Source organism: Chelonia mydas, chromosome 3, assembly GCF_015237465.2.
Source record: "Chelonia mydas isolate rCheMyd1 chromosome 3, rCheMyd1.pri.v2, whole genome shotgun sequence".
NCBI classification, from domain to species: Eukaryota; Metazoa; Chordata; order Testudines; family Cheloniidae; genus Chelonia; species Chelonia mydas.
Window position 1 is genome coordinate 141,777,908 of NC_057851.1, and position 15,625 is coordinate 141,793,532.

The 15,625-nt window shown below is 39.1% G+C and overlaps 1 protein-coding gene across 1 annotated transcript in view; it reads left to right on the top strand.

Annotated features, from left to right (window-relative positions):
- BIRC6 (baculoviral IAP repeat containing 6) overlaps positions 1 to 15,625 on the top strand; it is a 322,387-nt gene that overhangs the window by 61,531 nt on the left and 245,231 nt on the right. Inside the window, 7 exon segments of the mRNA XM_037895446.2 lie at positions 1,994 to 2,125; positions 3,315 to 3,493; positions 5,748 to 5,878; positions 6,364 to 6,525; positions 6,631 to 6,762; positions 7,281 to 7,378; positions 12,709 to 12,856. Of these exon segments, the coding sequence (XP_037751374.1) occupies positions 1,994 to 2,125; positions 3,315 to 3,493; positions 5,748 to 5,878; positions 6,364 to 6,525; positions 6,631 to 6,762; positions 7,281 to 7,378; positions 12,709 to 12,856 (982 nt within the window).

Genomic DNA, 15,625 nt, shown 5'->3' on the forward strand with positions numbered 1-15,625 from the left:
AACTCTTGTCTCATTTCCTCACTTTTCCAAGGAAGACGGGGGAGGGGGAGAATGTAGGCAATATCGGTGAATCTAACTGGGGATGCTTCTCAGCCTGAGACATTGTCTTCTGTGACTTTAGGCAACGCAGAATTCTTGATCCTCTGAGAACTCATCTGAGAGATCCCATTTGTGCTAGTATGCTACTGCCTGCAGGCCTCTAGAAGCAGTGAATTAGTGAGCTGGAACAGCACCAGTTGCTGTTTTGTTTGGGACAGAGTAGATAAGCTCAGACAGCAAGGTGGGTTAGCGGGAGGAAGCCTCTACTTTACAGTCAAGATTTTGAAGCATCGGTTTTGGGACATTATTGTTAAGTGACACAGGATCTTTTGTTTTCCTTAATTAGTTATGAATTGGTCTTTTATACTTTAAATGTTTACCTCTGACTGCATTTAATATAACCATTAATTGGATGTAATAAGGACTGAGTCATGTTTAAAAGTACATCAGACAGTTTCACTTTTATAATTCACAAGAATGGAAACTACCATTGCAATATTCTTGTCACCCGTGATCTGATTGTTTCAATAAATATCAGGGTTTTTTTATGGCCTCGCTTGTGGCTGACACTGGTATTTTCCGCCTCAACTGGTAAAAATAAAATAAATATTCTATACTCTTATATGAGGCAGCAATTAGAATACAACTCAGATTACATATGCTTATTCCATGATTACCTCTTTTAAAACCGTTTTATACTTCAGGTGGTGGTAATGTGTGTAAAAAGTTTAGTAATTGCAATACTGTTTATACTGAGATTCCACTTGAACGTCCCAATAAGGTTCAAAGTGCCCTATTGTGCTAGGTGCTATAAAAATGCATACAAATGTGATTTTTTTCCTCCCTAAGAATTGACAGTCTCTCAACTTCATTGTTTTAAAGTGCTTGCATCATTCTTCTCTGAAGCTCTTCTGTTGTCTCACTGCTAATATCACCTTTTGTTGCTCTTCTTTTTCCAAAGTTTGTTGTTTGTAATATGACAACTGAAAAATGAGGATTTGCAATGCAGATGTTGATTGACTCTAACGTCAAACATGGTTTTAGTATTTTTAGAGCCCTGCGTGGATACCACATTTATATCCACGGATGTGGATATCCACAGATATAAAGCGAGTATCCGAGGAGCTGCAAGGATCTACCAGGAACAAGCAGTGGCGAAAGTAGCTGCACGTCTGGCTGCTGCTTGCAGGAGCCAGCGCTCTGCACAGGCAGCAATTCCAGCATGGCTAAACAGTCCCCGGTCCCACCCACTGGGGTGCGCACCAGGCTCAGCAGCTTGCATGCTCCCAGACTTGTGTGCCCAGGGACAGCTGCTGCTGAGCCTGGTGCCTGCCCCAGTGGGTGGGAGCAGGGACGGTGCAGCCATGCTGGAGGAGCTGCCTACGTGGGGTGCTGGCTCCTGTGAACAGCGGATGGACATGCAGCTGCTTTCGCTGCTGCCATTCCCAATAGAGCCCTGCAGCTCCTCGGATATCCAGAGATATAAATTTGGTATCTTTGCAGGGCTCTAAGTATTTGCATTGGAGTGATCCCATCTCCCTCATTTTGGCTTATTTAAACTGACATTTTCATCTGCTGCCAATGAAATCTAACATAAGCTTGTTTTTTTTAACTAGGACCTGTGATAGTTGTGGCTCAAACAACTATATCAGTTCACCATTCTACAGGCCATAAACTTGTGCAGAATATTGATCTTTCTAGAGCATCAGCTGTGTTACATGTACAGTATATCTGAAAACTGTACTTTGAGAACTTTCTGAAAATTAAAAGTACATAATTTGACTAGAACATGGCTGTTATTTCTTAAAAGGTGTCAGCTCACCTAACTTTTACAGTCTAAATTGAAGTTAAATATATATCCATTTAATTTATGAAAATTAATAACTTATTTTGTAACCTTATCTTATTTGAAGAGTCCATATCAATTCTACTTAAATTATGTTGTGTTTTTAAGGTCTTAGGTTGTGTCCATTTTTAGAGGATCATAAAGAAGACATATTATGTGGTCCAGTATGGCTGGCTACTGGACTGGATCTGTCAGGACATGCTGGAATGTTGACATTAACAAGTCCAAAGCTTGTTAAAGGTAAAGTAATGTATTACATTGTCTCTCGAAAATGTGCATTACTAGAGTATACCCAATAATTCTGAGTTGAGCAATCTTGGTTAGGATTTATCAGATTAATTTCCCATAAGACCATGTTAATTATGGAACACTTACACCATATAAATCTACAGTAACTCCTCATTTAACGTATTTATGTTCCTGAAAAATACGACTTTAAGTGAAAAAATGTTAAGCAAGTCCAATTTCCCCGTAAGAATTAATGTAAATAGGGGGGGTTAGGTTCCAGGGAAATTTTTTTTGCTAGACAAAAGACTACACATACACTAAATTCTAAACAAACAATACTGTACACAGCAATGATGATGATTGTGAAGCTTGGTTGAGGTGGTGAAGTAAGAGGGTGGGATATTTCCCAGGGAATGCCTTACTGCTAAATGATGAACTAGCACTTGGTTGAGCCCTCAAGTGTTAACACGTTGTTAATGTAGCCTCACACTCTACAAGGCAGCCGGGAGGGAGAGGAAAGGAGGGAGAGGGAGGGAGGGGGAAGAGAGAGATGTGTATTGCCCCTTTAAGTATGCTGACCCCACTCTAAGTGACCTGCCTTTTTAAGTAGATCAGCAAGCTGAGACAAAAGCTGCTGTACAGAAGTGGGGGGAGGGGATTATCCTGACATTTGCCCCCCTCTACTGCCCCTGCACAGCGAGCAGGAGCCTCCTGGGAGCAGCTCCAAAGCAGAGGGTGGGAGCAGCACATGGCAGTCGGGGGAGGGATACCTGAACTGCCCAGCAATTGATAGCCTGCTGGGTGGCTGCTGTACAGGGAATTTAGGGGATCAGGGAGCTGATACAGGCTGGTCCACCCTGGTTCCAAGCCCCCACCAGCTAGCTCCAATGGGCTGCTCTTTCTGCAAGCAATGGACAAAGCAGGCGGCTGCCAAACAAAGTTATAGGGGAGTATTGCACAACTTTAAATGAGCATGTTCTCTAATTGATCTGCAATGTAACAACATTAACCTGAAGAACTTTAAGTGAGGAGTTACTGTATGTTTAAATGACTGTTCTTTAATGCCTAGAATTTATACTGAATTACCAAAAAAATACTTACTTAACTCAGGTGGTTGTGAATGTTAGCCATCAAATTAAAATCTCTTCAGTTTGATATAGTACAGGTGTAAAAGCTCTTTCCTCTTTTTGTTTTTTTCCAGGTATGGCTGGGGGCAAGTACCGTTCATTTTTAATCCATGTTAAAGCAGTGAATGACAGAGGAACAGAAGAAATTTGTAATGGTGGAATCCGGCCTGTTGTAAGAATACCATCTCTAAAACCTCAAAGTAGTAAAGGGAATTCTCTTGCGTCACTGTTGGCCAAAGTTGCAGCAGGCAAGGTATTGAATAATTAACATAGTTGCAGCTATATTTTATATATATTAAAGCTTCAGAATCAGTTGTATAAACCCCCATTTTGGAAATGAAAGGTCTCTTTATACGGTTACCATAAGAGAGTTAATCAAAATTTCACTAGGATTTGTTTTAACTATCTAAGTTTTATACCTACCAGAACTGTAGTTTAGGTATAAAAAAAAAAAAAAGGTCCTACATTAAAAGATGGTTATTAAGGCTACAATGTCAAGCACTAAAAAGATAAGAAATACCAGAATTTAGGTTGCCTACACAACCTTTTTTGAGCTCCCTTGTACCGGCATTATGATAGTCTTTAGTTACATGACCACATGCTATATTTTCCTAACTTGACTTTGCAACCTTTAAGGTTGTTTTAATGTAGGATTTTTGTTTAATTGCCTAGATTAAAAAAAATTTCATCATGTTGACCCATGTTGACCCTCACAAGGGCATCATCAGGGTAGGAACCTTTAGATCCACCACACGGTGATGGAGTAACTGATAGGTTGTCATCCTTCATTTAGATCAGCACTAGAGAGGGATAGGGATAAACCAGTGGGTTTCACAGGTATTTCCTGAAAGCAGAGGTCTGGTGAGTCTCAGGAATCTTGGAGCCCATTCCAGGCTTTGTAGGGGAGTGTTCTATAGTGGGCACAGACTCTTCTGCCCATTCCGCTCCAAACATCACCCCTTTCTGTTCCATCCCTCTAGCTTGTTCCTGTCTTCCCCATCCCTGGTGCCTTGTCCTAGTCCCATTGTCCTCACCTAGCCAGCCCCAATTTCTAGTCCTCAGGTTTCTCTTCCCAGTCTACTTGCCCATATAATCCCAGTTCCTCTCCCTATGACTCCTTAACTGATCTGTTGGTTTCTCCTCCACCCTGCCCACATTCCTGGTTCCCATGTGCTCCTTGGCCAGTTTCCAGTGTGGTGTTGTCTTCCCCCTCTTCCCCTGCAAACCCCTGCTCCTTATCCCAGTTTTTGTCAGGTTAAAGTCATTCTTTCTTGTTCCCAGTCTCCTTGCCCAGACAGTCTTTCTCTCCTAACTGCAAATCCCAGTCCCATTTCCTCCTTCTCCTCCTCCTTTTCCTGTCACAGCATCAATTCCTTTTCCTCATGGCTTTTTGTCCCAGCTTATTCTGTCTTTACCCCTTTGCAGGTCTGGCTCTTGATCCCTCTGTGTTTGAATTAGGTAGCTTCGTCGTCCATGCTGCCAGGCCATGGAGAGCACAGGAGAGACAGATCTGCATGCTGTCAATTCAGGTGCCCAGACCTGGCACAGCCAGCCCAAGTCCAGAGCTGCAGTTGCAGGGAAAGTCTGCCTTAGCCCCTGGATGAAGTGGGGTTTTCACAGGGACAGCAAGAGTCAGAAGGCCATCCCTTGTCAAATTTCAGGCCCCTGCTCCAAAGCATGAGGGCACTAGAGCTTGAAAAAGATGATGATGCTAGAATTTAACATGGGCAAAACAACATATTCTTCCCTCATCTCATTCTCAGGAAACAGCTGATTAGTCTTGACTGAATTTTTTCAAAAAAACGCACCCTGAAGCAAACACCTAACATGGAAAACTTTAACACAGATGATTAAAGTTTGGCAGTTATAAGCAGTTGGCAGTGGTGTCTCACAATGGGAAATTTCAGGCAGATTTAATAATAAGCAAGGCTGTCAGCTCCACCTACAATATATAATCAAATTGCTCTGAGATCTGACCAGCTTCTCATATATTGTTCAAGTATTCAGTCTGTCTGAACTGTTGTCTAGCTTAGATTTTTTTTTTGGGCAGGGGGGCCATTGTCAATCTTACAGTGCCAATGACATGCATGGCCCTCAGTAAATAAGCTACTTGAAATTACCCCTCTACTTTTACCCCAATACTGCAGTTAAAATAAGCTGGGAATCTCCTTCTCTTGGTTCCCAAGCTGAAACATTCCACAATCACCGAAAAGCCAGGGCTTTTTCAACTGAGGGTTTTTACTTTTGGAACTTACTCCTCTTTATAGTCTGCCACACTTTGAGTCTAGGGATCTTTAGGGCACAAATGAAACTTGTTTAGCTTAGTTATTAGCTTAAAAATAAAGCTAGAATACACTCATTGTCTATACGCTACCATTAACAAGTAATAAATATTTCAGAATTTAAATTACCCAGCACTTTCATCTGAACAAGATGCATAAATGAAGGAATCATGAGTGCTGTAACTCTTGAAACCAATGTTTTTGTTTTTTTTTCTGACCTGTCAGGAAAAGTCATCAAATAAAATTGAAGCCAGCAATTCTTCAAGAAAATCAGACAATCTGAGAGGTTGCGACTTACTTCAAGAGGTCTCTGTAACTATTCGAAGATTTAAAAAAACTTCTGTTTCAAAGGAAAGGTTAGTCCTGTCTCTCTGTAAACATGTTTTACTTAAATGTTTAGGTTTTTAACTTCATTATTTATGGCAAATCATAATCTGAAAGTTGGTATTTGTTGCTAAATTTAGTTGACAGGAAAATGATGAAAAAATTTAAAATGGTCATATATGGGTCTTAAATCTTCATACTGTGTAAATTGTAATGGATATCAAAAATTGATATTTTCACTTAAAGAATACCATAAATGTGTATGCTTAAACATATTCTGGTAGTGAGAAATTTTTCTGGCCTTCAAATGCAAATGTAACTAGCAGGGATTTGTGTTGCACTGCTGTAAACTAGATGATTGAAATGAATCAGACTTCACTTTTTGAGGAAAAATCTTTCCCCATTCTTAGCTCATAGGTTGCCCAGTTTTTAAACAAAACTTAGCATTGGCACTAAGAGTATCAGTTTTACTTGAACAGTTGAACTTTTTTTCTGTTACTAATCTCTTCTTCTTTAGAGTTCAACGCTGTGCCATGTTACAGTTTTCAGAGTTCCATGAAAAACTTCTTAACACACTTTGCAAAAAGACAGATGATGGTCTGACCACAGAACATGCTCAAAGCCTTGTGTTAGATACCTTGTGTTGGCTGGCAGGAGTGCAGTCAAATGGACCTGGCAGGTAGAAGAGATATTTCAATTAAATGCATGAAGTTATTCTTCAGTATCAAATTTTCTAAATATAAAAGCTTATATAATTCTCCAAAGTACTTTTTTTTTTTAACAGCTCAAAGGATGGGAATGAGAGCCTACTTTCTAAAACACGTAAATGTCTTTCTGATATAGTACGTGTGTGCTTCTTTGAAGCAGGTCGGAGCATAGCCCACAAATGTGCACGGTTTCTAGCATTATGCATAAGGTTGGTGAAACACATGTTCTGAGGCTAATTCTATTTAGAGTTTACTTATTATTCCTTGTAGTTAAATGTGCAAAATAATTTTATGTGGTGGGAGTTAGAAAAGTTAATATACTAGCCATTCACATGGGAATACATATGCTCAAGTATGTTTACAAGGGAAGTGAGCCTCTCTCAACTAATTTTATTTTCCCCTGGTGGAAACATGTTTACAATTGGGGGGAGGGATAGCTCAGTGGTTTGAGCATTGGCCTGCTAAACCCAGGGTTGTGAGTTCAATCCTTGAGGGGGCCATTTAGGGATCTGGGGCAAAAATTGGGGATTGGTCCTGCTTTGAGGAAGGGGTTGGACTAGAGGTCCCTGAGGTCCCTTCCAGCCCTGATATTCTGTGATTCTATGATTGATCACAAACTCCTTAGAACATTTAATGCAGTGGTGTCATAATGCTTAGGGACTACAAGAAGAATGAAATATGAACTTTCATAGATCATTTTTTTTGTTTGTTTGTTTTCCATTGATAGTAATGGCAAATGTGACCCAAGTCAGCAGGGATTTGGATCTGTTCTTCTGAAGGCTTTGCTTGGCAATATATCTTTTCTACCTGCTGCTGCAACTGGTGGTATGTATAAAATATTTTTGCTGTCATAAGCATATTGCATACGTATGTTTTCTCTCACTCCTGTTTGATAGAAGAACAAGTTCTATTTGATTAGTATCGATTGCTTTTTGCCAAGCCTGTGAAATACCCATGTATTAATGTTCCATTTCATAAGCATGCCTCTTCTATTTAAATTAGTTTCGAGACTGATTTTTATGAAGTTGTTTTCTAAAGCAGAATGCCTAGTGTTACCAACAAGTGTTTGATTTAATAATTAGAGAGACCTCAGGATCACTTAGCTTGATTTGATTTATTTAGATAACTAGTTAATTAGACAGCACATAAGAGTGTAGTTACCACAGTCTGAGAACCAGTCCTAGATCCAGTGACGAGTAGCTTGCACTCTTTGGTTGGTTCATGGGTCAACAGGCTCCCCTTGTAACTGTAAAATTAATTTTAGTGACACTCATGTAATTACAAGCAAAAAAGCTGAAAGCAAAGTAGAAGAACGGCCATGCTGGGTCAGACCAAAGGTCCATCTAGCCCAGAATCCCGTCTTTCGACAGTGGCCAATGCCAGGTGCTCCTGAGGGAATGAACAGAAGAGGTAATCATCAAGTGATCCATCCCCTGTCCCCCATTCCTAGCTTCTGGCAAACAGAGGCTAAGGACACCATCCCTGCCCATCCTGGCTAATAGCCATTGATGAACCTATCCTCCATTAATTTATCTAGTTCTTTTTTGAACCCTGTTATAGTCTTGGCCTTCACAACATCCTCTGGCAAGGAGTTCTACAGGTTGATTGTGCATTGTGTGAATAAATATTTCCTTGTGTTTTTTTTAAACCTGTTGCCTATTAATTTCATTTGGTGGCTCCTTTTTCTTGTGTTATGAGAAGGAGTAAATAATACTTTACTTTCTTCACACCAGTCATGATTTTATGGACCTCTATCATATCCCCCCTTAGTAGTCTCTTTTCCAAGATGAAAAGTCCCAGTCTTATTACTCTCTCCTCATATGGCAGCCGTGCCATACCGCTAATAATATTTGCCCTTTTCTGAACCTTTTCCACATCTAGTATATCTTTTTTTGAGATGGGGTGACCACATCTCCACGCAATGTTCAAGATGTGGGTGTACTGTGGATTTCTGTAGAGGCAATATGATATTTTCTGTCTTATTATCTATCCCTTTCTTAATGATTCCCAACATTCTGTTAGCTTTTTTGACTGCTGCTGCATATTGAGTGGATGTTTTCAACAACTATCCTCAAAGACTCCAAGATCTCTTTCTTGAGAGGTAACAGTTAATTTAGACCCCATCATTTTATATGTATAGTTAGGATTATGTTTTCCAGTGTGCATTACTTAGCATTTATCAACGTTGAATTTCATCTGCCATTTAGTTGCCCAGTCACCCAGTTTTGAGAGATCCTTTTATAGTTCTTCATGGTCTGCCTGGGACTTAACTATCTTGAGTAGTTTTGTATCATCTGCAAATTTTGCCACCTCGCTGTTTACCCGTTTTTCCAGATCATTTATGAATATGTTAAATAGGACTGGGCCAAGAACAGACCTCCAGGGGACACACTATTTACCTCTCTCCATTCTGAAAACTGACCATTTATTCCTACCCTTTGGTTCCTAAATTTTAATCAGTTACCAATACATGAGAGAACCTTCCCTCTTATCCCATGACAGCTTACTTTGCTTAAGAGCCTTTGGTGAGGGACCTTGTCAAAGGCTTTCAGAAAATCTAAATAGACTATATCCACTGGATTCCCCCTTGTCCATATGCTTGTTGACCCCCTCAAAGAATTCTAGTAGATTGGTGAGGCATGATTTCCCTTTACAAAAACTATGTTGACTATTCCCCAACAATTTATGTTCATCTATGTGTCGGACAATTTTGTTCTTTACGGTAGTTTCAACCAGTTTGCTGGGTACTGACGTCAGGCTTGCAGGCCTGTAATTGCTGGGGTCACCTCTGGAGCCCTTTTTAAAAATTGGTGTCATGTTAGCTATCCTCCAGTCATTTGGTACAGAAGCTGATTTAAATGATAGGTTACAGACTACAGTTAGTAGTCCTGCAATTTCACATTTGAGTTCCTTCAGAACTCTTGGGTGAATACCATCAGGTTCTGGAGTCTAATTATATTTTTACACTTCATTTGCCAGAGTTTATGCTCCTTTCTATTTTCCTCACTAGGATTTAACTTCCACTTTTTAAAGGATTCCTTTTTGCCCCTCACTGCTTCTTTTACTTTATTGTTTAGCCACGGTGGCTCTTTTTTGGTTCTCTTACTATGTTTTTTAATTTGGGGTATACATTTAAGTTGAGCCTTGATTATGGTGTCTTTAAAAAGTTTCCATGCAGCTTGCAGGGATTTTACTTTTGGTGCTGTACCTTTTTGATTTCTGTTTAACTAAACTCCTCATTTTTGTGTAGTTCCCCTTTCTGAAATTAAATGCTACAGTGTTGGGCTGCTGTGGTGTTTTTCCCGCCACGTGGGTGTTAAATTTAATTGTTAGGTCACTGTTACCAAGTGGTCCAGCTATATTCACCTCTTGGACCTGATCCTGTGCTCCACTTAAGACTAAATCAAGAATTGCCTCTCCTCTTGTGGGTTCCAGGACTAGCTGCTCCAAGAAGCAGTCATTTACGGTGTCGAGAAACTTTATCTCTGCATCCTGTCCTGAGGTGATATGTACCCAGTCAATATGAGACAAGTTGAAATCCCCCATTATTATTGAACTTTTTATTTTAATAGCCTTTCTAATCTCCCTGAGCATTTCACAGTCACTATCACCATCCTGGTCAGGTGGTCAGTAATATATCCCTACTGCTATATTCTTCTTCTTCAAGCATGGAATTACTACCTGCAACCTTTGCACCAGACAGACAAGTCACCATGCGATTCTCCTGGTCATCACAAACCCAGCTATCTGTTTCTAATGATCGAATCGCCCATTACTAATACCTGTCTCTTCCTAATAACTGGAGTTCCCTCCCCTGGAGAGGTATCCTCAGTACGAGAGGATACCACATCATCATCTGGAAGGAGGGTCCCAACTATGGGATCATTTCCCTCTGCTCCAGTTGGATGTTCTCTTTCCCTGACGCTTTTATCCTCCTCAACAGCAGAGAGGCTGTCAGACCGGGGGTGGGACCATTCTACTGTGTCCCGGAAAGTCTCATCTGTGTACCTCTCTGTCTTCCTTAGCTCCTCTAGTTCATCCACCCTGGTCTCCGAAGCCTGTACACGATCTCTGAGGGCCAGGAGCTCCTTGCACTGAATGCACACACATGCCACCTGCCCATAGGGCAGGTAATCCTCCATGCTACATTGGGTGTAATAAACTGGGTAGCCCCCGCTCTATTGCTCGACTTCTGCTGCATTCTCTTCTTACTTCTGCAGCTGGTTCCTTTGTTGTTTTTTTGTTTTTATCGGGGGATGTTTTTTAGCTTCAGTTTAAAGATGTTTAAGGAATGTTAAGTGTATGTAACACCCCCCCACCACCCTCACAACTCCCTTGCAAAACTCCCATTAGCCGTTCCTGTTCACTAGCTCCTCTGCTTGCTTAGGAGCGGGCTTTTTAAAGCCCTGGTCTTTGAGTAGCCCCGCCCACTGGTTAAGGGTTGATGAGTGCTAAATGGCTTAGGGATCAAAGTCTTGTTAAGAAGCTCTCAGCCTTGCCTAGCAGGCCGCTAGGCTCAGCACCCACACGGTCAGCACACGGTCCCCCAAACAAACAGACCACATGGTGTATTTCAGTTCAGCAGCAAGCACACCACAACAAACATAAACACTGACACAACAGACAACAAACTTACCCCAAGGGTCACGTAACCTCTCCTCCTCACCTGGAGAAGTCCCTCACAAAACTCCCCTGTTAGCTGCTCCTGTCTATCTAACACTAAATAATTTAGTTAAAATTACATAACTAGCAAATAAAGCATGTGTATGAATTTTTGCTTTTTAGCCATATATCTTAAGTGGCAAAATAGAATTACTGCAGTAACTGTAACTATTTGTAACAAAATCGAAGCCTTAAAGGTTACTTCTGTCCAAGTGTATAAGATTAAAATGTCAAAGTCTTCATCATGTGTTAACTGATTTAGATTTTCCTTTGCTTTTTTTCATACCCATGTCATACAGCTTGGCAACTGTAACTGTTCTAGTTGCTGAGGTAAAAGACATTTTGAAAATATAGGTATGAGGATAGCTAATGTAAGAAAAATGCATTGGAATGCATGGAATTAAGTTAATGTAATGTATGTAAAATTCCATGAAACATTGTTCCAAAAACCAAAATCTAACATTTGATTTTCTAATAACTTAACCTTCTTGACCAAGTTAATTGTCAAGAAACATAGTTCTTAAGTTCCTTAAAAACGAAACAACCCCCCTCCCCCCCCAAAAAAAACAAAACAAAAACCAACAAAAACCCAACAACGTAATGCTTTGTGTGCTGAAACAGCATTATCTTTAATAACTGTGGCTGGCTTACTCTCTCTACAGTGTAAACAGTACTCTTAAGGAAGAATCGTACACACCTAGTTGCAGAACACGAGCATAAATCATGTACGCATTAGAAAGAGACAACATTGATATATAGTGCTGCTATGTAAATAAAACATGGTTGTATGTTTCTCTCTCCTGATGTCCTGAATATATAGTTTTTCTAATTATGGCATACTATACAACTAATCATGAGACAATATATATAGTATATAATATATACAACATATGAGACGAGGTGTTATATATATAATGCCATAATTAGAAAAACTGAGCAACTGTTATACAAAAAAGAGAAAAGGGTCAGTTACATCAAATGTTAATTTTCTACGTCTGTGAATTAATGAACAGTAATATAACTTTAATATACTATTTCTTTTTAATGGTTATTGTTTCTAACTAAGGCAATACTGGTGTTTTGTGTATACTAATGTTACTTGCTGTAGCAATCTTATTTTTAAAGTTAACTTTTTTTAGTATGGGAATGTTTCTAAAAGGATTGTTTAACAGATAGTTACACACTTACACTGTAAATTTAATGAGTATTACTTTGACTCTACTATGTTAACTGAACTACTTTAATACAAACATTTTCCTGGGAACTTCCTTTTCTTGAATTCTAAAGTTCAGCTGGTGTAAAATTCTGTTGGAGGTTAAAATACTTGAATGATACAAAATGCTAGAACTTTTTAGGAAGTGACTGTTTTTACATTTTATTATCTATATTATGATACTTAAATTTTGCCATTTTTGTTAATTGATTTTGAGCTTTTTTTGAATGCAACATTAGCCATATTTCTGATGAATTGAAATTCCTGTTCCCATCTTTAGGATCTGTGTATTGGTATTTTGTATTGCTGAATTATGTGAAGGATGAAGATTTGGCTGGATGCAGTACAGCTTGTGCATCCTTGCTAACTGCTGTGTCCAGACAGTTACAGGACCGGCTAACACCCATGGAAGCTTTACTTCAAACAAGGTATTGAGAGGAAAATATGTACTTGTATGAACATTTTCTTGTAAGCATGCTGTTTACTCAAATTAAAAAAAAATGTTTATGGTATTTTGAATGATCTTAGGCACTGTCAAATAACTTTTTAAAATTTGTTTCTTTCCATGATTTGTAGTACTGGTACAAGTATGATCTGGCTTTTTTCTTCTGATCTTAATTTTTGTGTGTGTTTTTGAAAAGTTGAAACGAACATGGCTGTTCAACAGATTCATTTTGCAATATTTTGTTTTATGAGCAAGCATTGATTAACACAGTTCTGGGAAATGTTATTTAACTGGTGCAGAGACAAGACGGGAATTAGGTAATTGTGTCTGTTTAAAGTGTGCAAATACAAATACATGTGTGATATTTTATGCAATGCATCTGTTCACCAGCAACTCTCAAACTCAACACAGACCAAAGGATTTCCTATTTTGAGTGTGTGAAAGGAAGCCACACTTCGGCTTTACAGAATTCGACTTTTAATTTTTCTAATTTCAATAGATAATATCAATTTGTTTATTTTAAAGCATTTTAAAAGATTTTTACCTATTTACATTTTCACAGTTGGGGGAAATTAGAGTGGGGTCAGACAACAATTAGTAGTCATTCAGATTCAAAAAGTTAAAACTTTATAATTGTTTACACAAATTGTCGTCATTGCTTGTCAAAATATGCAGAGTAAATCCCTTTAAACTCTAAGTTCCCAAGCATCATTCCCCCCCCCCTCCTTTTCCGATCTGTAAATTTCAATTATTGATGGAAATATTTTTTCATCTGTTTCTATGTGTTTAAGGTGAAATCAATGTTTATGGACATTTACCTATTTAAAAAATGGAATCCTTCCAGCCTGTGTATACTGCTATAAAATGGGGAGTGCCACAGGACCCTACAAATTCTTGCAATTTATTGCTGAGTTCACCATATTTTTAAAGTGCTGGTACCAAAGGACAAATTCCTGGACTAACTCCCTGGAAAAATGGGTCCATGTATAAATTAAACAGAAATACTATTCCAGGCTGTGGTAGTGATTGATCTCTTGAACTAAACAGACCAATCTGGTCAACTTCTGGAGAGCGTGGGAGGGATATCAAGGAAACTGGTGTTGGCAATTCCATAGGTTGCACTTTCCTTTACCCCATTCTGGTGCTATGGAGCCCTGTACTGTTGGAGGTACTTCTTGCAGATTGTGAAAATTGTGGTTCGTTTTACCACTATGTTAGAAAGCTTATTAAAAATGTGAAGGGTTTGAATAGAGGAGGAATTACAGAGGATCCTGAGTCTCTAGATGGAAATCTATAAATCCCCCAGGCTGGCACTTAAAGGGATATAACCTTGAAATCTGGTCAATTAAGACAGAATTAGTTTCAGGCATTATACCTACATCTGGGTCCTCACCAACTCTTCCCCCCCCCCCCCGCCCCATTGAATGAAATTGACCAGTATTTTGTATGTAGTGTAGTTGTAGCCATGTCAGTCTCAGGATATTAGACACACAAGGTGGGTGAGGTAATATCTTTTATTGGACCAACTTCTGTTGGTGAGAGACTAGCTTTCAAGCTACCCAGAGCTGAAGAAGAGCTCTGTGTTCTTCAAAAGCTTGTCTCCTTTACCAGTAAAAGATGTTACCTCACCCACCTTGTCTCTCTAGACAGTATTTTGTCAAAGAAAGTAAATTGGAAAATCAGAAAAATATTTTTCTTTCAATATTAGATATTAACTTGTAACAAAAGGAGATAAAATATAAATACAATGACTTCTTTAGTTTGACACTGTCACTTTAAGGTTCCAGACTCTCATTCAATCTGGTAGTTGAGCTGTTCCTTAGAAGTAGGCGCTGTTCTTATTCAGTGCTTACAAGCATTCTATTACTGTGGTTTAACAGGAACTGGGAGGGGGCATTGAAACATCAGTTTTCTTTTCTTGTCATCTCAACATCAAACTACTGTAAAGTATGATACTTGGGGCTGCATCTGGAGATTAAAGTTAGAGAAGAACATGACTGACTGCATGTCAGGCTGAGCTTCATGAAGAGAGCTCATTGTTGGGTGAAAAACAAGATCCACTTCAATGTAGGTTTAAACAGTGTCTTTTAGCCTTCATTTTGTATGTTTTAAGACAATGCTATTATCACCAATGAATTACATATATACGAAAAACAGCTAAGGCAAGAAAGAGAATTGATCAAGTTACCTCTCCTGGGGACAAGGCAACTCTTGTCAAATCTCTGATCACTGCTGTGTTCTTCCCCTCTGTCTTCTCCACTTTCTTGTAAATCAACTATTTTTTATCTCTTATTCCATAATTTTGCAAAGACTCAGCTTATCCAGTAACCTCATCTGTGTACCTATCTATTCTAACCCCCCTCCCCCAACTAAAACATTCTCATGCATAAACCCCAATAACTAACCTAAACTAATATGTTTTTTTGCTTATCCCACTAAAACTTACTTTCATCTGTCTACTTATGTCATCTATTTTCTGCTATCATCATCTCTGGCTTAATCTGGTTGTTTTTATCTTATGACTCTGTTTTTGTGGCTTTGGGTTTTTATTGCTTAGCTTGTTTTGTTTTCTTAGGAGGGACTCGGGGGCACCTGAAGTTGTTAAAAATTATTTCATGACACTCTGCTTTACCCTGCTCTTTATTCAGACCAAGGTTTTTTGCAAATAAAGCGCACAGACCATGTTTCCTGGTTTACACAACTCTGAAACTGTTTCAGCTAAATTCTGAAATGCTGTATTAGCAGAGACACA